This window comes from Elephantulus edwardii, unplaced genomic scaffold (genome assembly GCF_000299155.1).
Source record: "Elephantulus edwardii isolate Elephantulus edwardi_28Jun2011 unplaced genomic scaffold, EleEdw1.0 scaffold00006, whole genome shotgun sequence".
Lineage (NCBI taxonomy): Eukaryota > Metazoa > Chordata > Mammalia > Macroscelidea > Macroscelididae > Elephantulus > Elephantulus edwardii.
The window spans coordinates 4,962,978-4,988,086 of NW_006399756.1; the positions used below are offsets into that span (position 1 = coordinate 4,962,978).

At 50.5% G+C, this 25,109-nt stretch overlaps 2 protein-coding genes across 2 annotated transcripts in view; one reads left to right on the top strand and one right to left on the bottom strand.

Moving 5' to 3' along the window:
• Window positions 1-18,911, top strand: part of FAM196A (family with sequence similarity 196, member A) — a 50,683-nt gene extending 31,772 nt beyond the window's left edge. Inside the window, exon 3 of the mRNA XM_006879866.1 lies at window positions 18,728-18,911. Within this exon, the coding sequence (XP_006879928.1) occupies window positions 18,728-18,911 (184 nt within the window). The remainder of the gene's footprint in view (window positions 1-18,727) is intronic.
• DOCK1 (dedicator of cytokinesis 1) overlaps window positions 1-25,109 on the bottom strand; it is a 460,736-nt gene that overhangs the window by 279,336 nt on the left and 156,291 nt on the right. The gene's annotated exons all lie outside the window — the stretch shown is intronic.

Below are 25,109 nucleotides of genomic sequence, written 5' to 3' on the forward strand. Positions count from 1 at the left end.
AGGGCACAGCCCCAGGGAGGGCACAGCCCCAGGGAGGGCCCCGGTGCCATGAGCTCAGGCTGCCTCACCTTCACATGCTTTAGGACAGAGATTTATTTTATTTATTTTTTTTTAACTAGGCTCAGTTTTGCCTCGAGGGACACTGAGTGGCATTTGGAGACATCTTACAGGGAGTTGGTGGTGCAGTGGTTAATCATCCGTTGGCCAACCATAAGTCAGGGGTTAGAAGCCACCAGCCACGTATCAGAAGACAAACACAGGAGAACACGTGTGTGTGTGTGTGTGTGTGTGTGTGTGTGTGTGTTTACAAGCCTGGAATCCCCATGGGGCAGCTTTGTCTTGTCTCAAGTCACTACCAGGTGGGACAGACTCAGCGGCAGAGCCTTGGCTTTGAGTTTGATTGACAGGTTAGTCCATCACAGTTAGAGAGGTACCAAGGATGAGAAATTTAGGTCTGAGCCAAAGAAAATAATGTCGTGATTGTCTCTCCTTGTTGTTAGGTAACAGTGCCGTGGAGTGCCCAGGTGGTGCAGATGTTCAGTAACATGCTGGGTGCTAGCAAACAGATTGGCAGCTCGTGCCTACCCAGAGGGCTGGGACCCTCTGTGGTACACAGTTCTGTGTTGGGTCTTGGGCTCCATGAGGCAGACTGGCTGAACGCTGCAGGTTTCGACCGTCCTGCACGCGTGTTACTGTTCTTTACTAGAACAGTAGGCGAGTGGGTGGTTCTCGGTTGAGCATGGCCTCAGAGGCACTCTGGTCATGTCTAAGGACACTGCTTGGCCTCCGTAGAGAGCTGCAGCTGTCATCTGGGGGATAGAGCTCCAGATGCTACTGAATATCCCACAATGCACAGGACAGGCCGTCCATACCACAGAGAAGAACCTGGCACCAAACGTGCACAATGGCCAGGCTGAGAAAGCTTGCCTTCCCAGACTCCATCTGGCAAGAGCCCTTTCTCTTCCTCATCTTATCCTGGCTGACTGATGGCCTGAATGACTGTAGGTTAGCTGAGAGTTGATGTTCAGCAGTTTATACACATTTGGTTTTGGACATTGGTGATGACCTCCTGAATGGAACAGCACTCTCCCGACTTCTGTAGGTCCCCTTCCTGCTTCTCCCTCTTTCCTGCACCTTCCTGGTTCCCTCTTCCTGTTTCTCCCTCCTTTCTGCACTTTCCTTTTTGTCTCGCAGGGTTCACAGGAGCCTGGCCCTGGGGCATTATTTATGGGCCTGTCTGTTGTCAGCTGACAGGTGATCCCCAGGGAAGGTTCGGTTTGGCTTTGAAGGGGCTGCCATTTTGGGGGTCCTACCAGTCTCTGTCAGATCACCAAGGCTGGTCCTTCTCCTAATTCTGAATTTTTGATCTCTATTTTCCTCACTCTCCATCCAGGACCTTCCATGGAGTCCTATTCAGAGTGGCCTGTAATTACAGCTGGGCACCATCTCGCTCTTCTGGCCTTAGGGGAGTAGAGGCTGTGGTCCATGGCATCCATGAGTTACGGGGACTAATCTTTGAAAAGTCACATGTAACTGTGGAGGCCAGTGGGCAGCAAGGGGAGGGGCCTCTGCACCGTCCTGGCTCATGTTAAGTCACGTGACTGTCACTGACTCTCACCAGTTGTTGTTGTCAGATGCCCATCAAGCAACCACAGCACAGCCAATCTGACACCTTGCCCTGTCCTGTGCCAGCCTCGCGATCTCTAACACACCAGAGCCCATTGTTACAATCACTGTGCCAATCCCTCAGGTTGAGGGGCTTCCATTCCTTCTCTGACACTTCTTCACTTTTCCTACGATGATGCACCCAGCACCCTACACATTGTTGGGGTTTTGTGTCAGTCTGTTTCTCACTAAAGAACTGCTCTGAATTACAAACACAATGCCAACAGCTCACCAGCGAGGCTGGTTACTGGGAACCGTCCAATCCCCCGCCGACTGTGAAGAGGAGCTGGAGTCAGCAAGGAAGCGTCCTGGCTCCGAGGTTAACAAACCCCTCACCGCATCAGGAAAGCAGGAGCAAAAGGGGGACACTGCAGACCACCTCCCAGGGCCTCACAGGTTAGCTTTTCTTCCTTTGGTAACAAACTCTCATGTTGTCCTTCAGTTCAGCAAACCAGAAGTCTGACAAGATTTCCAGAGAAAGTTTAGGGAATCACTGAGCATGTTGCATCCAAACCTATTTGACATTTCGTGGGTGACATGCGGTGGGACACTGTCCAGCCTGACAGGAGTGGTGTCCATAAACTTAGCTCTAGAACCTCATAAAAAGGCTCTAAATGCTACTTCACGAGTCTGGGAAGGACAGGGCTTTCCAGAGTCTTCAAAGGTTGATATTAAGGAATGGCTAATCACCATTTTGTATGAACCCAATGCACCACTCACTGGGTCACTTTCCAAACACCCCAGGAATTTGCCAGATTTGGGTACAGTTCACGACACAGAGCTACTCTTCTCCCTTAGGGACTGGGAAGACCCAGGTCTAGTCACAGAACCCTTGTCACTGAGGACGAGATGCAAAGGACGGTCAGGTTGGCATGTGAGTTCTCCGGAAGCTGAGTTCAGGCATGGTGGAAGTGAGCCCCTGTGCCCAGTGCCAGCACCTGTACACAAACCAGTGCCCAGGCCGAGGGGGACCGGAGAAATACCAATGTCAAAATACTCCACGGGAATATAAAAAAGAAAGGCTTTCAGAAATTGTTCCCTTTGGATTGGTAATAGCCACCAAAAACAGACACCATTTTTAAAAGCCCACAGTCCCCTAACTCCTGCTGCAGACTTTAGCCGCTCACAAGGTCCACCGAGCAGGCCTTCAGGACATCCTGAGCACAAGGTCCTCTGAGCAACCACTCATGAGGTCCACCGAGCAGGCCACCAGGATATCCTGAGCACTAAGTCCACCAAATAGCCGCTCATGAGGTCCACCGAGCAGGCCGCCAGGACATCCGATGCATGAGGTCCACCGAGCAGCCGCTCACAAGGTCCACCGAGCAGGCCTTCTGGACATGCTGTGCACGAGGTCCACTGAGCAGGGTGCCGGGACATGCTGTGCAGGAGTGTGTCAGCCACACGCCTTCTGCCCCACAGTCTTTGCTCCTCCCTGTAATCCTTCTGCTTTCAAATGATGACCTCAACGTTACAACCCACTTAGGTATAAGAGCTCTTCAAACACCATTTCCCGATTTTCCTATGTTATTGCAGAATTAGGTTACGGAAACTGTATGCTATTATGGAATTTTCCTATATTATAGGAAGGAGCCCTGCAACGTAGTGTATTACCTGTTAGGCTATTGACCGCAAGTTTAGAGGTTCAAGTCCCCCAGAAGCTTCTTGAAAGAAAGATGAACAGTCTCCCCTAAAGATTACGCCTTCAGAAACGCAGTGGCGAGCGGTCTGTGTGTGAATCAACTTGATGGTTGTGTGTTTGGTTCTGAGTTAAATTACAGACGATCCTTGATGACACAGCGATCATATGATCAGCTGCTGACTGAGTTGGTGATGGTGGTTTGCACCCACCAGCTGCTCAGGAGACGCTCTGGTGGGCAGGAAGTCTGACCCGGGAAGGTTTACAGCTCAGGAAACCCGGGAGCAGTTCTGGGTCCTGCAGGGAGGCTGTGAGTCAGAATCACCTGGATGTCAATAGTTTTAGAAGGTTTTTTGGGGTCTTATAAATCACTAAAGTGTAACAGGTACTTTTCCAGAACGGTTCCGGGTGTTGGACAAGCGCTGACAGAGTTGTGGAAGAGGAGGTGAAAAAGACAGCCAGGAGATACGAGCATCTGGAAGTAGGAGGAAGTAATAAATTGAAAAAATAACCAGAGGGGATCACTGCCCAAAGCAGTCACCTACCATAAAATGTGGGTTTCACCTGGAACCCCCGTAAGTCCCTGTAAATGGCGGTAACACCATTGGGGGTTTAAAGCTATGTCCGTGGTCTACAGGGAGGCCCCGATGTGTTCCATGTATCTGGACACCCCCATCAGCGCTCCCCAGCACTCCACCCTGTCTCCCCAAAATCACATCTGCTTTCCTTCCATTGAAGAGACCCCCCAAGGTAGCATGACTTTAGAATGCTTTGGGACAGCACTTGGCAGCTGGTACCTTTTCATGCTCCACCCTACTCACACTCTGTTCTTCCAGAAGCTTCCACTCACAGGAACACCATCCTCCCTCATCTCTTTTCGCTTTTTCAGTTGACGTCACATTAAGGTAAACGCGATTTCCAATAGAAATGGCACGGTTGAGCTTGTAAGGAAATGAGGATATCCCCAAAATGAGCACCCAGCCTCACGCAGAGGGACGTGGTGTGGCACTGGCCTGCTGGCAGAGAAAAGGGAAGCGCCGGCCACCCCAGCACGTTAAGCGATGGCGTCACTAGATCCCGGCGAACACGAAGGCTCTGAACTTGTTCTCATTGCTGGGTGCCATCCAGTCAGTTTTCTAGACTATGAGCCTTCTGGGTGGCACTGTGGTTAAGTGATGGTCAGTTAACCAAGAGGCGGTCACCTGGTTAGACAGCGGAGGAGCTGGACCTACAGCCTCTTCACGGAAGAAAAGACAGGCAGTCCAGGCCTGGCTGTCACTAAAGACTTCAGTGATGACTCCAGCCATATCTGGGTTCTTGGGAACCACGCGTTTCCCATGTACCTTAACAGACGTGGAGGGTGGATTGAGAGGTATCAGCCAGCCCCACACACGCAGCTGTCACACACCGGCCTGCCAAGCACTGGCACAGGGTGCATCCCGGCTCACAGCGTCCCTGAAGGACAGCGGGCCTGCCCACCGGTGTCCGAGGCTGTCTCCTTGCAGGCTGACCTGGCAGCTCCAGACGGGCACGTGCGTTCAGAGGGCTCACATTCTGGTTGGCGGTGGAGCACTTTAACCAATGTGCCACCAGACTCCTTCTGTAAAGATCCAGAATGTCTTTAAGAACGGAGATCTCTTTGGTCCCAGAGAGTCCTTGGAGGCCTTGCTCCCAGGGCAGGGAAACACATTCCTCGTGCTGGGGCCCGTGGGCAGCACAGGCCAGGCTGGGGGTCGTTCCAAATGCCAGCCAGGTTCCTTGACTTAGGTCCATGCATCTCTCTCATCACAGCTGAACACTGCCATGTCTAGCAGCAACTCTGCAGGGCAGCACATTAAGTCTTCCGAACCGGTGATCTTTATAGAAATACGCAGCTTCTCTTTCTTCCACAGAACGGCTGGTGGAGTTGAACCAAGAACCTTTCAGTTGGCTGTGAAATGTGTAATCACTGCCACCAGGGTTTGTCATAGAAGCTGGTAAAAAAATACTCCTTTGCTAAGAGAATGGTTCACCAGGAGGGGTGAAAATTTGGCTTGAGGCTAAAGCTCAGAGTCCTGCTGCAGGATTTGGGTAGCCTGGGACCAGACCTCCATCCTGGATTCCCCACGACCATCTCTTCAAGTCTTTGTGTCCTTCCCACGGGCTCTCTGCAGCATGTTGGCACTAAACATGTTAAAGGAGGCTCAAAATAAAGACATCAAAAAGTGCCAAGGGACTGTGGTTTTCCCAGAGAACAGGAGGGCCTCCCAGGCACCACTATCCCCAAGCTACAATCCGTCATCCCTGCTTGTGGCCGGCCTGGAACCCTGTGGTCAACGAACCACTCCACCCATCTTGCAGTGACACTCTGCTTTTCAGAGCTCTGTTACCCTCTCTGAGGAGCCCGAGACGCAGCCAGGTCTGCAGTACCACCTGGCCCAGAGAGAAGAAAGGGTGCGTGTCTGAGTCACGACAGCCCGCAGCGTGATCAGAGTATGTGACCAGCCCTTGCTCCCGCCATGGCAGACGTGCACACTTCACCATAGCAGCACCCAGGACTTGGAGGAGAAGATCTAAAGGAAAAAGTCTAGAAGCCGTTTCAGAGATTAGGGGGGGAAAACCAAAAACCAACCCAAAACAAAGAAATAAAAGGCTGCAAGAAGGACCAGCAGGAGAAGGTGACTGACTTGTTCTTGGAAATGTCATCCTTCTAGCACCTCCTGCTGCTGAAACGTCTCCTCAGGTCAGGCTGAGTGCCTGCCCTTTCTCCTTGGCTTATGGTGGTGGCTGTGATGTGCTCGGGGGTTCCACGTGGCCAGAGGCGGCTCTCGGGCTCACTGTCTCAGAGGTGGCTTCCTCAGCGAGTTTAATGAAGGACCTTTCAGTAGCTTTGAACGGCTGGTTGTCTAGTATGTGAGCTCCCAAGGATGCCCCCTCTCCAGCACAGTGTGGCCATTAAATCACTAGATTCTGCAGGATTGCACGTGATGATAATGCAGAAGTCCCTTGAGGGTCCCACTCCTCGGTGCCTGAAGAAAGTGTCCACAGGGCATGTAACTTGGGGTGGAGGTATGTGAAGGAAGGAGGGCCCTTCTTCCCCCAGGAATGCTCTTCCCTCCACCTGGAAGCCGAATGAAGTGATCTAAACAACCACTTACAGGGAGAGAGGAACAGGCTGCGGTCCATGGGAACCTCGAGCAGTGAAAGGAAGTTACTGAGAACTGAAAACGCCGGTGTGGTCCACAGCACTCTGCTTTGTTTGTCTCCGGATGGCATTCCTCCCACTGTGATCGGGACCCACTGGAAATTCTAATTAAGGAGCATCTCGGCATGAAAGAAGATTAAAAGGAAATGGAGTTTCTGTTTTGTTAGCAAAACTTTTCTGGTTGAGCCTTCATATTCCTTGTCAAAAATGCTGTAATGATTTCAGAAATGTTTTAAGGATCTATTACTAATACGATCTTTGCTCAGAAGCGCTCGAGAGCCTTTGTGGCCAGCCCTTCTTGGTAATTCTTTTGTCAGACTAATCAGATGACTCACCAAGGGATGATTCACCTTCTGTTCGGTTCTGTTTCAGAAGAGGGGTGGCAAAGCAGCCCAGGGTGAGCCCGTCGCTCCCTCACATTCCTGAAGTGGTTAACCTGGAAAGGGCTCTGGCAGCCTGCAGGAAAGGCACTGGGATTTCAGTGTGCATCTTCTTCTGGACAAAGCACGTGCCAACCTCTGTGCAGAGGCTTTGGGGATGAAAGCAAGATTTTGAAAATAATAAGCGTGCTGACTCAGACCAATTAAATACTTATCTTTAGCAGAACTGAACATCTTCCTGTAAAGTGTTGGAATGTTGCTCATTAGCTACAAGACTTGGAGGGACAGTGGGGTCGGGGAGGACCTGCCCACCACTCCATTTCTGTGTCATTAGATGCCCCACTGAGCTGGTCTCTGATGATACTCAGAAATATTCAGTGCATCAAAGTCTTGGCCGGGACCCTGAAGGACGAGGGACAGCAGTGTCGTCTTCCTACGGCTTTGTGTTCAGTACCGCCGCGGGAGAGAGCCTGCGGGAGGCCCCTTTGTCTCTGACACACCTTCATCATCTGGAGCTCAGGCACAGGCAGCACTTCAAAGCAAGAGCCTGTGAGCCCTTTCCGTTTGGTGCACATAAGTCCACCCAGCGTCTCCTAGGAAACGAGCTCTCCACCAGGTCCTTGGGAGACCAGAAAGGGGTCTAGACTCTGATGGAAGATGGCTCAGCACATTCCTTATCTAACATATCACCTGGTGCCAGGGTAACAAGAGAGCTAGGACCAAAAAGGACTGTCCCATGATGAAAGTGTGTATGTCCCATGGTTCCTTAACTGACGGGCGGGAGGGAGCAGGAGGGATGAGGGATTACTGACGGGGTAGATGAGAGGGGGCAGAAGGAAGGATGGTGATAGGTGGGTGGATGGAAGGAAGGAGGGATGGTGGATAGGTGGATAGATTCAAGGCAGGAAGGGATGAAAGGCAGTGCGTGGACGGGAGGAAACAGATGGCCAAAAAGAAAGGCAGTGGGTGGATGGGAGGAAGGAAAAAGGGAGAAGGAGGCAGAGGAAGAAGGAAGCGAAGAGGGGCAGTGGGTTGAAGGACAGACAGAAGGCAGTGACGAAGGAAGGAGAGAGGGTGGAGAGGTGATGGATGGGAGGAAAGACGGACGGATGGACGGAAGGAGGGACAGTGCTGGAGAGCAACCTCTGAGGAAGGGGCACCACATTGAGAGGAGCTTGGAACTTGACTCCAGCGCCTGCAGCCGGGAGGAACCACAGGGCGAATGCCAGGCATCTCCCAGGTAGAAGGGATCTCCTCTCACAGGAGGGACTTGGGCTCAGGGGAGCAGGGGAAGCACCTCAATTATGCATGTTCCCTCCCAGAGCAAGAGCAGGCTTCAAAGGAAAGATGAGACCGTCCTAACATTACGAATGAGACACTCACGGCATTCAAGAGTTGCATGTCCCAAATCATACTATGTCATCTGTCACCTGGCCCACAGGAGCACAGAAATAAAAAGGAAAGCAGCTAGCCTACTAGCGGACACTGGCTACACGAAAGGAGTGGTCCAGGTGAGGACGAGCGGGCCTGGGGAGAAGCCCTCCTGTGGGAGAGGTCGCCCAGTCTATGTGCAGATACGGTGCCACTGCTCTCCTGCCCAGAGCACGCGTGTGGCGGAATCCTCACGGCCTTCGTCACTCAGTGCCCAGCGCTTCGTGGAAGGGCCCGTTCTGGTCCCCACCCATCTGGCAGCACTGTAAACACTGCCCAGTAAGGAGCCCTTGGGTTACAGCCCTCTGCGTGTAGGCGTTCCGTGAGAGACAAGAGAGGAGACTGCAAAGGGGAAACATTGCTATTCACTGTTATTCTTATCACTACTCAGTGTTACTCTGTTAAAGGGAAAAAGTTATTGTTTTACACTTTTCAAAGAAAGTGAAATCTAAATCAGAAAAAAAGGAGCTGCAGAGGCACAAAAATGGTGCATGGCTACTAACCAAAAGGTCAGGTTTGAACCCATCCTGTGGAGGACAGACCCAGTGAACTGACCTCAAAAAGAGTGCACTGAGGAAAATCCCAGGGCAGTTCCCTCTGCCCTGCAGTCCACAGGAGAAAAAAAACGGGACAGCGCCAAGAAGAGCAAAAAGACACCAGAGAAAGAGCGGCGGGGACAGACATTCATATCCTCCTAGAAACGGTCTAAAACCAGGAATCCAAGGCTTCTATCAGTTTGAATTCTAAAAATAACATTGTTTCTGCTTCCCCCTCAGTATGTCATGATTTTAGGATTTGGTGGCACCTTCACTCTCAGGCACGTCTCTAAAGTTCAACAGCAGACAGATTGCTCACAGCAACGTTTTATTTTTAAAGTGGTGGTTAAAACATCTTCGGCAGAGAAAGGCTAATTATATGGAAAAACCTCTTCCTGTGACCTTCACTTTGGTTAACCTCAAAGGTGAGTGCTGGGAGAACTTCACCAAAGTTAAAACCACTGACACCCTCAATTTTACAGGAAAATGAAGGCAGTAAATGAATATAGAAATTTCCCAAGGCACTAAACACAGGAGCCAGTGTGCCCAGCAGGCTGCGTTAGCGCCCGTGAACCATGGAGGAGCAAACACGACAGCTCCTAGGCTGGTCAGCCCGCTCGTCTCCACCCTCGACATCAGGAAAGATGGAGAAAAGGCGGAAGTTGTCAAGGGCTTCATTTTAGTTGCCTCCAAAATCAACTCCCACAGAAGAAACAGTCAAGAAATCAAAAGACTGACTGCATCGGGGAAATCTCCTATCAGGGATCTCTTTAAAGTGAAAAAGAACGAAAGTATCTTTTCAAACAGACTACGATGTTGCTGGTGTTAGGTGCTGTCAAGTCGAGTACGATCCACAGCGACCCAGTGGAGCCGTCCATGCCAAACTGTCCCCATTTGTTGTTTAATGACCTAACACTGCCCAGGGAAACGTAAGTCCTGGTAGCGTGGTGCTGAAAGCACTTGGCTGCTAACCAGAGTCCGTGGTCCAGACTCAGCAGCTCCTCCGCAGAAGAAGAAGGAGGCTGTCGGTCAACTTCTGTCCAGATGGAAAGCTGACAGCTTCACTGCAGAGAGTCTCCTCAGGTTCCCATATCCCCTTGACAACAACACTGAACTTCTGCTTGGATTTTTTTATGGACACATTGGTGGCGCAGTGGTAGAATGTGTGCCTCCCATGCGGGGCACCCAGGTTCCATTCCTACTCAGTGCACCTCCAGAGCAGTGACCACTCATTTGTCCATCCCTGGAGGCTCGCCTGGTGTTATCACATGGTGGAGCTTCAGACAAGGACAGAGGAGGAAGAAAGACCTGGCAATCTACCCTGCACATGACAACAGTATGACTCCACTGTGCATGTCAGCGGGCTCTCAGGAGACAGGATTTGCTCAAGATGAAACTTGTTATTAGATTTCTTAGACACACTCCAAACCCATTGCTGTCAAGTGGCCTTCAACTCAAAGCCACCCAGCAGGATGGGAAAAGACTGCCCACGGGGTTTTCAAGGCTGAAATGTTTACAGGAGACTCCCACACCTTTCACCCACTGCCCTACCTTACAGCGTACCAGACCAGAGTTCTACGCTGACGGCTTAGCAGGGATGGTCAGCTCTGCTTCTCAGGCTAGTGCTACATCAGGGACGTGAGGCAGCAGACCGTCTTCATTCCAGAGGAGGGCAGCGCAGGGGAGACCCAGCTTCACCCGTCTCCTAATAGATGGCCACTGCTACACCAGGCTTGAAAGGAAGGGCAGCCGGGCGCTTTCTCCTTCTGACCGCACCCTAGGGCACCTAGCACTCCAAGGGGGGAACAGCCACTCTGCATTTGAGACCCACACAGCAGAGTTATCCGCACTCCCCTGTTGGCATACTCGATACTCGATACCCCTCGCGTTCCAGCCGTAGGCACCCTGTGCAGAAGCAGCACGCTGCCTGTTCCTGTGCCAGCCCCTTGGGCGTGCTCACCTCGGAGCCCGCCACCTCAGCCACGGTGCCCAGCCATCTCCTGGGCCTTCCACCTTCACTGGCCCTCTCCTTTACCAAGCTCGCTGTCCTCCGCCCTGGCTCCTGACAGCATGTCCGACGTCGTGGGAAGAAGTCCTGCCTCCGGGGAGCACTCTGGCTCTACTTCTCACTTCTTCCAAGATATGAGAGTATTGGCAGGCTACATTTAATAGTTATTGATCTCCTCTAATTATAGTGTATGATCTCTGGGCTCACCACGGGATGGCATAAAATATGCTTAATACACATCTTGTTAGTCAGCCGCTCTCTTTCTTGCTGGAGAAATTATTACGGGCAGAGGTTATAAAGAAAGCTTAACTCCTTCTGTTTCAACCTATCGGCAGAATTTATGGAAGGCCCAGGATCCGGTTCCTTATTCTCATAGACTTGGCCGGCTTCCAGACATCAGAGCACAGAGCAGGCTGGACACCAGACCAGTATCGGTGCTCCTGAGAAAAGTGCAGACCAGAAGGACACGCACGGATGGGTGGTCGTGGTGGTGTCGTTTTGTGCCCCAGTCCGTTCTAACTCACAGCCCGATGTGTGACCAGGTTGTCTGTCTCTGTGGAAGAAGGTAGCTCCAGTCTTTATGGGAACACAGTTTTCCTTCCAAGGAGCCAATGAAGGGGCTTGAACCATGAACCTTTCACCTTTCGGGTAGTAGCTAAGTACTTAACTGGTGTGCTTCCAGCAGTCCCTGAGACTGGAGCACTGGTCAACCTTAGAGGGACGGGGTGGGTTCTCTGCGGTCCGGAGGACTGGAAGGCACTGGAAGGTCTCGGTGGAATGAGAATTGCAAACACTCTGCAGGATAATGTGAGGATGCCTAGCTGGTGTTGGTCTTACGGTCTCCCTTCCTTCTTCGTCATGGCATACCATGGAAAGGGATAGATCTTACAGGTCAAGCATGTTACTGGATATTGTTCGTTTCTGTATTTCATTCTTATTTTGCTTTTGCATGTATTGATCATGTAGACGGTGGTGTGCTTGTTGTCATCGTTGTTATGAGCCACTGAGCAGACTGTGACTCGTGGCAACCCTGTCCCATCCTCATCATCTCTCAGTCACTGTCGGCCCATCTCGTGAGGCTCTCCCTCTCTCACAATGACCCTTCGTCTTCTCAGGCACGAGGTCTAGTGATGTGATAAGGGTACAGACATGCGATGACCTGTTTCTACACCCAAAGTGTCAGAGAGCGAACAATCACAGTGATTTCTAGGAGCTGTTAGACAGACATCCGAGAGAACGTGCTCTTGGTGGGGGTGGCTGCAGGGCTGGCGTTCCCGGGGGCTAAGCTGAGAGAAGGCCTCTTCGGTGTCCTGCTTCCTCCACTGTCTGGATACGCAGGACCAAGGCCCAGAAAGGAGACGGTCTCCCCTAAAGTCACCCAGATAGCGAGGGGCAGAGTCAGGTGGAAATCTCGACCCTGTCTTTCCACTTCCGTGATGGTATTGTCAGTCACGAGCAGAAGCCATCGCCAGCTGAGCCAGCCCCTCTCACTCACCCTGCCCCTCCTGCTGCCTGGCTGCTGTGACCCTCTCTGCTGAGGATGCATTTTGGCCACCGTTCCCAGCAAGAAGGGTTGGGACTCTGAGGTGCAGTCTCTGGTCCACATCTCACGGCAGGGAGTAGGTATTGTCACTCACCCTCAGGGGGCGGGGGCATCCGTGGAGAAAAAGATCCACGGCCCAGGCTTTTCCGCGCACCGTAGGACCCCGTGGCTGCAAAATGGGCTCGTTGTCCTCCTTCCTCTTGAGACTGCGGGAGTGCGGGACCCAAGTCAGAGCTTTCTAATGTGCTGCTCTCGGATTCCCCAGCACTGGTGACAGCTGGCTGCAGAGAGCGGAGTATTTATAGGCGTCTGAGACAGTCACAGTAGAAGCTGGAGAAGCAGGAGCTGTGCTACCAGTGACAGGAGGTGGCACGGCCAAGTGTTACTCCAGGGCCTCCCTGCCCGTCCTGGCCAGAACGTCCATCTGGATGCCGGGAAGGGTGTCACGGGGCGGCAGGCTGGTATGTGAGGAGAATAACGTCGTAGACATCCCCCGCCTTCAGCGTACATCGAAGGAGCCCTGGCGCACGGTGCCTTACGCGCTGGACTGCTAACCTGCTCACCCACGATCCACCATTAGAATCCACCAGCTGCGTCACAGGAGAAATGGACAGTCCCCCGCTCCCGTTCAGAGCTACAGCCCTGGGAAGCCAATGGTGGGTCGCCAGGAGTCAGTCAGCCTTGATTCAGCAGCAGCGGGTGTGGTTTCGGCGTTTAAACTTGCATTTTCGGGAGGAAAGGATGAACTCGAGCAGCAGAATAGTGCATGGTCATTTTAATCAGTCGATGCTAAAAATCCCAACTGTCTGATGGCAGAGGTGTCGAATCAGCTCAAGTGCTCAGGATTCTGCACACCCGCCCCCCATGATTCACCAGAGACGGCAGTTGTCTGTTGGAAGGGGGTGCAGGCAGGGGAGAGGTAATGCCCAGGGTTTTGGAACACACTGTCAAAGGCCCCTCCCCGGAGGTCCCAGGCGGGTGCCCTCCTTCTAGCCAATCTAGAGGAGAAGGGACAAATCACCAGCACAGAGGACAGGCTTGGGCCAGCCCTGCAGACTCATCCCTCGGAATTCAACCTCGGGAATCAAGCCTCGAGCTTTTCCTGGTTGTTTATCCTCCTGGACCCTGAAGGCTGAGTGTGTGGGGTCAGGTGCGCTTACTGACAAACCACACGTACCTAAGTTAGGCTGGTTGGACATGAAGGTCGACCCACAGGCCTTCCACCTCTCGCCTGGGCACAGCTGGGCCCCTGAGGCCACAGGGGAGCTGTGAGAAGCCCAGCCTCCTCCCAAGATGTGCCTGCCAAGTGGGCTAGTGTTCAGATGTGAACGACAAGGGTTTATCTTTCCGTAGGACCAACAGACAGATAGCCCACCTGTGGACGGGCCTCTGGACTTAACCGTTCCCAGCAGGTTGAGGGCACATCGGATGGGAAAACAGATCTACTCAACCCCCAAGTCACAGGAAAAGTGAAAAGAGAGCTGAAATACCACGTATTTCACTCAAATAACACTCGTGTCACATGGCTGTGGATTGTGTTTTTCTTTTTTTGGCAAACAGCACAAGTCCCTTGCACATCAGTTTCCTAGCGTGTATCCTACGAGTGTTCATGTGTTACACTGTTGTTGTTATGTGCTGTTGAGTCGCCTGCGACGTATCCTACGTGTGTTTATGTGTTACATTGTTGTTGTTATGTGCTGTTGAGTCGCCTGCGACTCATGGCGACCCTGTGTACAGCAGCCTTAAACCCTGCTGTCCTGTGCCAATCACACTGTCTCCGATACACCCATCCCGATTACCCCAGTCACTGAATCAATCCACCTCATAGAGGGCCTTCCCCTCCTGCACTGTCCCTCCACCCTCCCAAGCATGACATCCTTCTCCAAGGATTCCTTGTAACATGTCCAAAGTATGTCAGACGGAGCTTCAGAATCCTTGCCTCCAAGGAGCAGCCTGGTTTAACCCTCTCCAGGATGAATCTGTTCATTTTCTTAGATGTGTTACATGCAGAAAAGTGCAGTAGGAGAGGCTGGCTGCTCACCGCCGCCCCCTGCTGGCCCCCCAGCCTACTGTGCCTCACTGCTGATTTAAGGAGTTGGCTGACTCGGGTCCGATCTGGGTGTGCACCTGATCTGAAGAACAGTTCCAGAATATTCTTCCAGAAAGTTCTGATAGAATGGACTGAGCCCACAGACCTTGCCAGAGTGGCTCCAGAATGCCACCTCCACAGGATCTTACTTCTCTGTAACAAGAAGCAGCTCCTTTAGAACAAAAGGCTATGAAAAGGTAGCAGAACTGACCCACGCTAGAGCCTATCCCTCAGGACTCTGTGCTCGTCCACTGATCCATGTTCTGGCACAAGCAGCTAAGCTATCGGCTGCTAATGGAAAGGTCAGAGGTTCAAGTCCACCTTGGAAGAAAGAACTGGGATCTGTGAAATCAACGGATGCTCAGTAGAGCATGGCATTTCCCTGACATCCACAGCCACCAGGGTCAGCACCGACTCCATGGCCGTGGTCCTTGTGGACCATGAATCAGGCCTTGTTTTCACAATGCGGACAGATGGTTAACTAGGACAAAGTCCTTATCTCATCATGGTACACATATTCCGGAAGATGCTCCCCCCCCCCAAAAAAAAAAAGAAAAGAAATGAAATAGTGGCCCATGCTTGGAGCAGAGAAGGAAACAGCAAAGGGCCCTTGACGTCAGAGAGTAAGGAGGTCGTGTTCACCGGGGACAGCAGGGCAGGAAGAAATGCCTGGCTGGGCCCAGGGAGCATCCTTGAAGAGGGCACAGAAAGAAGCAGATCTAGGGCTTGGCTGACCCATCACCCTCCTGCACTGTGCAGCAGTCACCGCGGCAGGTGCCAGGTCCTAGGGTGTCACTCAGAGATCAACAGAGCCCCATGTGAGCCACCTCCACCCTGGCAGGTGACTTCCCAGGCCCTGCACGGACCAGCGAGGAATGCGTGTGCCCAGAAAGTACATCAGCCTCTGAGGGCCACGGCTTGCAGCCAAGGCCTCTCCTCTACCCAGGTCAGCAGGTGCTGCCCTCCAGCTGTTTGTCTCAGTCAGAGGATTAACTTCCTGATACAGTCCTTTCAGTCCAGCTACCTGCTTCCAACTCAGAACCTGGACTTGATGCATTTTCCCTGTGACACAGTCTGCCCCCACCCCTGCCCCCGCCCCCCCCCAGGTGAACGCAGCATGCAGAAGGATGCAAATAATTGCTATTCTGCAGTTCACCCAGCTGATACCTGGTACCCAGCAGCACCCCACAGCCAAGGAGGGAGGCTGGTGGTGAAGGCGGATGGGGAGAGATGCACCTCAGGTAGCCCACTGGCCACACAGGCATTACCGGCTGGCAGTCCCACCACACAGGCTCCCTGAGCTCTGGCACCCGCTACCGGTGCAGCTTCCCAGAGCAGTGGAATGAGAGGGCAGAGACGATTCTACTTGACAGATAAGTCGAGTCATTTTGTTAACAAGAACTCAGATTAGATTACTCTGTGATTACATGGTTCCCCGGTGTGATAAATTACTTAATAACAGGATTCCCAGTGTAGTTGCTTAATGGGTATTCAATAATTATAGGTGCCCAGGATTGTACTGTTAACCCCAGACAGGCGAACACCCTCTCTCTGTGTTAATAACGCAGAAGCTCTCGGGAACTGCGGAAATGGTGACGATCTGAAAAGCACGCTTCCAGTATTAACCAAGAGTCTCCTAAGACCGCTTTCCTCTCCCCATCGCAACCACCGCCATACGTACTGCAGCACATGGCAGGCTCCACCAAAGGGTCTTGCTCCATGTATAAAATGCCCAGATTGCAGAATTTTTTCCCTTTTTAATGTGTATTATATTATTATTATAGATTTTAATGAAAGTTTACAGAGATTTAGGGTTTCCATTCATTCACTGTTGCACTTTTCTCCCTGCCCAACCTCCCCCACCCCCAGTTCGCTCTTCTCTTTAAAAAGTAAAGGAAAAATCCTTTCATTGTTATACAATCCCTCCCTCCAAGTCCACTGCATTCTGTAGCCTTCGTTCACGACTCCAGTCATGACAAGAATACCTAATCATAAAGCTCAGTGTTGGTATTCGATCACTAGCAGATTCCAATCACAGGACCCACATGCACAGAGCAGAACTGTACTGCACTGGGATTCAAACAGACAAGAACACGTCACGGACAGAGCAGTGTTTGAAAAGCACTTTAGTGTTCAGAACCCTATTAGTGTCTTTACAATAACAGAGTGAGGTAGCCAAGGCCCACAGGGTTCTCTCTCCCTGAAGCAAAGAAAACAACCTCAAGTAGCCAAGGGATTCCCCTTTCACCTCAACTGCCGTCAGAAGGGGCAGAATGGAAATGATGCTTTTTCTACCACGTAACAGACATAAGTCAGATCCCATCAATCCAACATTTCCTTCAATCTGCCCTTCTCAAAACCTCCCTTAACAGGGACGATGCCCCACTGATCTTACATTCTGGATAATAAGGCATGAGGCATTCATGAGGTCACGTTTTACTTCCCATTAGAAACTTCAGCCCAAGTCATCAGGGCCCTTTGAAATAGAAAGGGGGGTTAAAAATAACACTTGTGTTGGTAGCAAGGGGTAACTCGCCATAACCTTCCCCAACAACTTGTTTTTAACTTTTTCATAATATTCCAACCTCTGACAATAAGAAAAATTGAGCAGTGGATTTAAAACATAAAATGGTCCATTAGAGAGGTCCTGAACTTGTTTTTAAAACTCCAGATAACACTGCTGGGCTGTTTTGTCTTTCCAAAATGTCAAAATGTATCAAGGATTAATGGTTCTCTCGATCGATAGGACTTCATGTTTATAAATGGCTTACAAGTCCACTGGTTAGAAAACATTATGAGCTCATCATCAACGAAGCGTCACTGAAATCTACTGACATCTGCTCTGGCATCCAGACTAGACATGGACGGAGCTCAGAGTGGAAGTCTCTGAATGTCCACTGATGCCCAGCCCCAGCGCCATCCATCAGGAACCGGCACTGGCAGAGAAGGCAGGAAGAAAAGAAATGTTCCCACTGATGGCCAGCCCCGGCCCTGCCCATCAGGTACCAGCACTGGCAGAATAGGCAGGAAGGAGAGGAACGTTCATCAGAGCTAAGACTTTCTCTCAGTTACATGTGAGGCTGGGGTCCTACACAATGCCAAGGGGCCTGTTGGGAGTCTGCAGGCATTAAGAGGACCTTCAATGGCTGGACTGACACAGTGACCAGTGGTGATCAAGCACGGCAGAGATCGTAAGGACATCAGAGGGGCAGGGTTTGGTTCTCTTGGGCATGGAATCACTCTGTACGAAGCCAACATGGAACACAGAACAATATGCGTTAGTGGGACAACACTGGTTCTTGTCAAAGTCATGAAGAGAAGTCAGGACTCAAAGCAAGGTACTGTCATTCTTAAGAGAACTTTAATAAAAACAGCATTTTTTTTAATCCTTTTCAGTCCCATCATTCTACAGCAGCCCTCACGGCAAACAGTTAACATACCCTCACATGGCTCATTCTACACACTTTGGCTTCAGTGATGGCATTCTGAGTCTGTGTCATTTTCACCCTTAAATAACTCATTGATAACCACTATGTTTCGACCTGAAAAACTATCTGTGATAACAAACGAAAGATGTCCAAGGGAGTTGGCTCCATATATGCAGAGCTTCCACGGTGCCTTATACGTTGACTCCGTAAATGCACTGCTTCCCCGATGCTTTGTACATAGGTTGTTAACGATATTTCAAGCTGATTAAGAGTTTTGAAAGGAGAATGTAAAGTAAGGAGATTTCATGACGGTTTCCAGAAATAGAGATTTCTCTGATTATGAGAAAATTACATAGAAAGAAAGCTTCACGTGTAAACGTGCCCACCATTGTCTCTTCCGGCATGCACACATGCACCAGGACAACGCCTGGACACCTGGATTCTGTGTTATCAGTTTTCTTTCTGGAAGTGTGGGGTCTTTGGACCAGCAATTGGGTTACTCACGTTTTACTTCCTTCTTTCAACAAATACACCGTAAACTCTGACACAACTGTGTACAGTGGTAACACTGCAGAAACTTACAAGGAAACAAGTCATTTTAATGAAAAAGAACTTATTTGAAATATGTCACAGTCACATAGAACTTACACCATATCAAGGCCATCCTACACCCCAGGGTCAAGTATAAATAAAGGAGGAATACCGATGAACACACTGTCACCCACAATTAGCCTGCTAGGCGTTCACCCAACTTTTGCTGTCACTAGTGAGGTCTTTCCAGGTGAAGGTCAAGCTCTGAATTCTTCCCTCTCTTTCCTTTGCAGCGTGGAGCTAGATTTTAAGCAGCAAGAAGACAAACTCCAACCCGTTCTGAGGAAACTCCATTCTATCGAGGAAACTCAGGTTGCACCTTCGCCTTATACTCAGGAGATGCACTCCTCAACTCCCAAGCAAAAATCCAAAACGGAATCTAAAAAGCATGGAAGATGGAAACTCTGGTTCCTCTGAAACTCACCGTGCTTGGATTCTCAAGTCTTAAAACCCATCAGTGTCAAGGAAATCCTTTTCCCGGGATGAACAGGATCGAGTAAACTGTGGTGCGGACTTGGCCAACGCCACAGTCGCACCCCTGCGTACCAAAAAGGTCTTCTCCACCAACAGATGGTCGCCAGAGTAAGGTATCACACCCACATGCTGCTGGCTTTACCTGCAGCTTGCTGATGTGGGGTGTAAAATCCCAAGTGAAACTTCTGTCAAAGACAGCAAGTCAAAACTCAATCTCCATCCCGTCCCTCCTTCCAGACCTGCAAATATCACCCGGCCCACCTGCCGAAGGGCAAGCTGTCACTCTACACAGCTGAAACTCATAGTTCTTTTTGAGCCTTTATTGATTTATTTATTTTTTAAGAAACAAAAATGAGAAGAAACGCAAGCCTTATGTTTGCAAAAGGCTTCATTTTTACGTTGAGTTTTGCAAATCAGCGGGGGGGTGAGTGCACCTTTCAGCACATCAAATTCCGGAGAAAGCACAATTTTTTCAAGTGGTCGGAGACCATGAACAATCTCTTCAATGTGACTCTCTGTATCTTTGCCTTCACGTGCTCTAGCGCTCAGCCAAGTGGCCACATCTTCGTGTCACCGTGACACCTCAATTAAACATCCTCTCCATCTTCCAGACCTAGGACACGTTTACTATTGATTTTCCCAGCGGCCAGCAGCCAGGAGCCTCCCACGGTCAGGACATGCCTTTACATCACTGCGAGTGGACAGGGTCAGAGCTTTCCTAGATCTCATTTTTAATCTTTTGGTACCCAAGGCCGAGTGATCAGTTCTGGCAAGGATCTGAAAACACATACAGCTAGCTGGTAAACCGCAAGCATGCTGTGTCACCTTGGAAGCCTTTCTGTGGATCAAGCTCTGGGGATATGGTGCACACCGTCAGCTAGGCCAGATCTTTTCTAGGACTCTTGCTTTCTAATGACTCGCAAGGCCCAGTCATCTCCACGAGAACCAGTGTGTTTAGTTCAGCTGCTATCAACCCACAAGCTCCGTGTCTCCTGCAACGCGCCTCCTTGTAAATTGTCCTCAATGACATTCTTAGGGAAAGCTGTGAATCAAATGTTTTTAGGGATTTTTTAATAAACAGAGACACTCAGACTTCTCTCTTGATGACACATTGCAATGTAAATCTTAGTTCCTTTATTTTTTCACTCATTCCTTTGCAAGTCTCTTTTTTATAGAAGTCCAGAAGCCCTTGGTCCACAGATGACCTTTGTCTATCTATTTATTTGCTTTTCATAATAGAAAGTAGGGATCTTATGTTGCCTTTTTTTGTACCTCAATTTTGCATAGTTTGTGAACATACAGACACACCTAGTCTTCAAGTTTCTGTCTAGCAGTTCCATGTCTGAGCCAGTGCGGATGTGTCAAGCTCATTGGTTGGATGCTAAGAGTAAGTGGCTCGCCTTGGTGGAAGAGTCTGCTGTGTCCTTCCGATTAGAGCTACGTCTTGCCATGTGTTTGGCTCCTGACACAACAGTGTGTCCACTTCGGTTCTAAGCACTTGGATTCTACAGGGACCTAGGGATCAGCATCAGATCTGAACAGAAAGAAAACTTAGAAAAGTAAACCAAGTCAACACTCTTAGGGGTTACTCAGACTCAAGTGTGGAGGCAGAGATGCGTCTAAAGGATGGCAGGGATGACACATGTCCCAGTTGCCACCTGGCAGTAACACCACTGAGCATTTTCCATTAACTCAGCCTTGACCTGTGTCTCAGGGACACAGATGTTTATCAAGGGAGGGACGGAGAGGATGCTTAGCCTGGGTGCAAGTCCAAGAAGTGTCTAATGAGACACAGAATGACACCTTGAGGCCCAAAACATACGAACCACTCCTGCCTGTGGCAGCCAGACATGAGAGGAGACTGCTCAAATAATTTCCTCTTGAAAGATGAGAGATTATCCCCCAAGCAATTGAATTAAGGAGGGCAGCACTTGAAGAGATTGCCCTTGGGTACCCAAATTAAAAGGACAAAACCCCCCAAACTCTTTGCTGTCGAGTCTGAACAGACTCCTAGCTGACCCTCCAGCAGATTTCTGGGAAGCTGTAAATCACACAGCTCTCCCTCACAGCTGCTTGTGGAGTCAAACCGCCAGAGACACACGCCTTTGGGTCAGCAATGGGGTTGCCTATGGGCTCTGCCACCAGACCCCCTAAATTAAGGAGCATAACTAAGAGCTTGTCCTTTGATGCCTAATTTCGGAGGCAAAGCAATTTAGAGATTGCTCCTGGGAATTCAAATTGGGGATACTGACAGATTACTCTTCGTGCCCAAATTTGAGGGGTGTAATTTAGAGATTACCACTGAGGGCTTAAATGGGAAAGGGCACCACAGTTAGGAGGACACAATTAAGAGACTGTCCCCCAAGCCTCAAGGGAAGATGCAATTTGGAAAGTGCCCTGGGCGCTCCTTAGTCTGCCCCCATGCCCTATGGAGAGGTGAACGTCAGTAAAACCCTAAGAGGTACTCGCTCAGGGAGCGCTCGAAGCCCTGAGTCTCAGTAAAGAGAAAAAAGCATCAGGATTGGGTCAGAGCAAGATGAGGATGCTGTCTGTCCCTGTGTGGAGAAGGAAGGGCCCCTGTTTCCATGTGGACACATTTCAAACTCTGATTCATGTATTTTATACTGTTTTTAAATTAAAGTTGTAAAATGTTTGCACCTTGTTCTATCCCTCGTTTTGGTTTTAGAATCTCAGTGAGCTCCAAGATTTCAAAGACGGGTGTCAGCTCCTTCTAATTACGGCTGTCAGTCAGTCAGTCACCGTGAGTGCAGGGAACTCCTTAAGACAGGACAACAAAGTGTCCCCGATTCAAAGCGGTAGATACCAAAAAGGAAAGAAGTCGGTAACAATTTTTTGAGGCAGAAAAGAAACTTTGAAAATACACTATTCCCCTCTCAAAACAAAACTATATTCAAAAGAGAAATCTGTTTTCACCGTCAAACCACGTTGTCACTGCAGTGTGTCACTAACAGATGACTCTTGTCTTAGAGACCTAAGTGAATACTTGGACCCAGAACCAAGGTGAAAATACACTGTCCCTTCATATTATCATATATGTCATGTACCCATGACATTACGTAGTAGAGATGGTAAATTAGTATACTTGTCACTGACTTCTTTATTAATTTTTAAATAAAAACATTCAAAGTTAGCATTTTGTGTTGCTTATTGCCTGACCTTGGTGACTTGGAGAAATGAAGGGAATGTAAGGAAATAATCACCAGAAACAACAGCTGGGGTAGAAAGGCCGTGGGGGGTGGGTGGTGGTGGTGGTGGTGAATCTGGGAAGAGCAGTACACACAGTCACCTGGCTGGATGGCTAACCAATCAGGACTGGAACCCGGGGAGGAGGTGGAGCCCAGCCCATGCCTGACCAGCTAGAACTCAACCCCAGGAGATGGAACCCCGTATGTGCCACGTGGGGTACCAGAGCTGAGGGAACATGGCCACCAGGAGGTCTGTCAGCCCTGAGGTCCATGCATGTCCACAGTGGGGGCCCTTCTAGTGAAAGTCCATTTTTTAGAGATGTCAGAGATGCCCAGCCTCAGATTAGCCTCCAGGGCAAGTTCTCCAGTGCTCTGACCGGGCAGCTCCTTCTAAACCATCACCACACTGGTCCCCAGCACTAGGGTGGGCCACCGCCTCCTTCCTGTCTCCTTCCTTGAGTGGAAGGCAGGGCCCTGGCTGGTGCATATGGTTTGCATCTGGCTATTAACCTGAAGGCTGTCACATTGAACCAACCCTGAAGTGCCATGAACAAAAGGCCTGGCAGTTGCGTCCACAGAGCTGACAGGTGAGAAATCCTGTGGGTGGTTCCACTCTCACACACGGGCACCGAGAGTTAGATGGACCACAGGGGGTGTGGATCCAGGTGCGGGAAGCACCGAGCAGGCTGAGAGCCCAGCCGTCCTGCCGAAGTCAACCCACGCAGACCCTTTACATACGTGTCTCCAAATGCCACGGTCAAGGCCCTAACCCCTGGTACCCAATGGGACATGTGGAAGCATGGTGACACAGCGGGTGAAGCACTGTGCTGCTAATGGAAAGGCCGGCACTTGGAACCCACTGACATTCCTCAGGAGAAAGGCGAGGCAATTCGCTTCTGGAAAGTGTCTGGCCCCGGAAAGCCCTCGGGGTCGTTCTGTCCCCTCCTGTGAGGGTGTCATGAGTAAGAATCAAAGCAGTAGCAGCGTTCGGTTTTGTTTGGAAACAGAGCCCTTGCAGAGGACGTGAATTCAGGGTGGGGTCCCGCAGGTGGCCCTCCTCTCTTTATGACGGTTATTGGAGAAAGACGGGCAGTCAACTCCTCTGTTATTTACTGCCCAGGAAAAGCTTCTGGCAGGCCAGCTATGAGTCGGCTTCAACTCATGGTTCATAACAACAACTATTCCTTAAGAGAAGAAGATGGATGAAACCATGTCTCAAGGGTGGCAGAGTTAGAATGATTCGACCATAAGCCAACGAATGGCTGGAGCCCCCAGACGTTGGAAGACACAAATGAGGGCCTCCTCAAGAGCTTTTGGTGAGAGGTGACCCTGCTGGACCCCTGAAATGGGACTTCTGGCATCCAAGACTGGAGACAACTTGTGTTGTTTGAAGTACAAATTCATCATGGTCACCCCTGAGCAGGACAGATAAGCCTATGTGATGAAGGTCATCGCTCTTGTCCTGGTCACTCCGGCAGTGAGGTCCTCTGTAAGGAGGGACCCTGAGCTTAGACGATGGTCTGTGCTCCCCTCCTTCTTCCTCAGGGCAGAGAAGGGATGGAGACCATGGGTCTGTATTCAAGGGGGGCAGAAGAGGGAAGGAATCACCCCAAACCCATGACCATGGACTCACAGTAGCCCTGCAGGACAGAGCAGAAGTGCCCCATAGGGTTTCCGAGGCTGGAAATGTCTGACGGTGGACTGTCACATCCTTCTCCCATGAGCACCTGGTCAGGCTCAGACCCAAGACCTATCAGTCAGCAGATAAGTGCTTAACCATGGCCTCCCCAGAGCTGCTTCATCCTACAACAGTGGGAGGTGTATCTGACCATTCTGTAAACATTGGGCAGCCACCCACAGGTCCTGCATCCTAAACCCCTCTCTCTTCCGTAAGCAGCTGGTCCACCAAGGCCATTCTGACCCGCAACAGTGGCCATGTGGATCCCAGCCTTCCAGGGAAGTTCAGACCTCCCCTGCTCCTGCAGAAGGGAATATGGGGGAGAGGGGCAAGGAGAGGGAGCTGGTGGGAGCTGCCTGGTACTCCGCCAGGTTACTGAGTTGTCTGTTGCTACGGTGACCTGAGGTGTGGCTGGACTATAAGCTGTAAATAGTGTCACAGTCCATGAACTGGCATCAGGTGACTGAGTCCAATTTCCCAAAGCAAGAGCAATTAGGATTCCCTGCAGCTCCGTTTTCCTTGGCATGCCATCCGAGGACAGCAAATCAAGATGCACAGTGCCTGATAAAAACGGGAATGTACACCGCGAAAGAAGAGTTCTGCTTTCCTGTCTATAGAAGAGAAGAACAAAAACCCACGATGGGCTGAGAAACGCCTGCTACTCATGCTGTCTGTGGCATCATGTGCATCACCAAGTCCTCTGGTTAGAGCCACACCTTTATCAGCAAATAAATGGCACGTGATTGCTACAAAGGAGTCACTGGCCCTGCCACCTGCTAATCAGAGCACTGCCTTCCCTGCTATAGCTTCTTACACAGACAGACACTCGGACACTGGCACACGGGGTATGAGTAAACATGTAACCAGTTTATTTCCCAAAGGTGATAGCTTTGGGATAGAGAGAAAAGAAATAATATTCCAAAACGTTGGCAGTTCAAAGCCACTAGACATTCTGCAGAAGAAAGTTCTGCTTCCAGAACGGTTTACAGCCTTGTGACCCCGTGACGTGGCTGTACTCTGCCTCAGAGTTTCACTGTGTGTCCACATGACAGCACGGAGCTTGGGGTTCAGAAATACACCACAGAGTCCCTGGGTCGGGCAAATGGCTAAGCCTCGATGCTAACAAGGAGGGAGGGAGGTTCAAGTTCACCTAGAAGTGACTTGAAAGAAAGCCCTGGGCATCTACTTAAAGATAGATAGATAGATAGATAGATAGATAGATAGATAGATAGATAGATAGATAGATAGATAGATAGA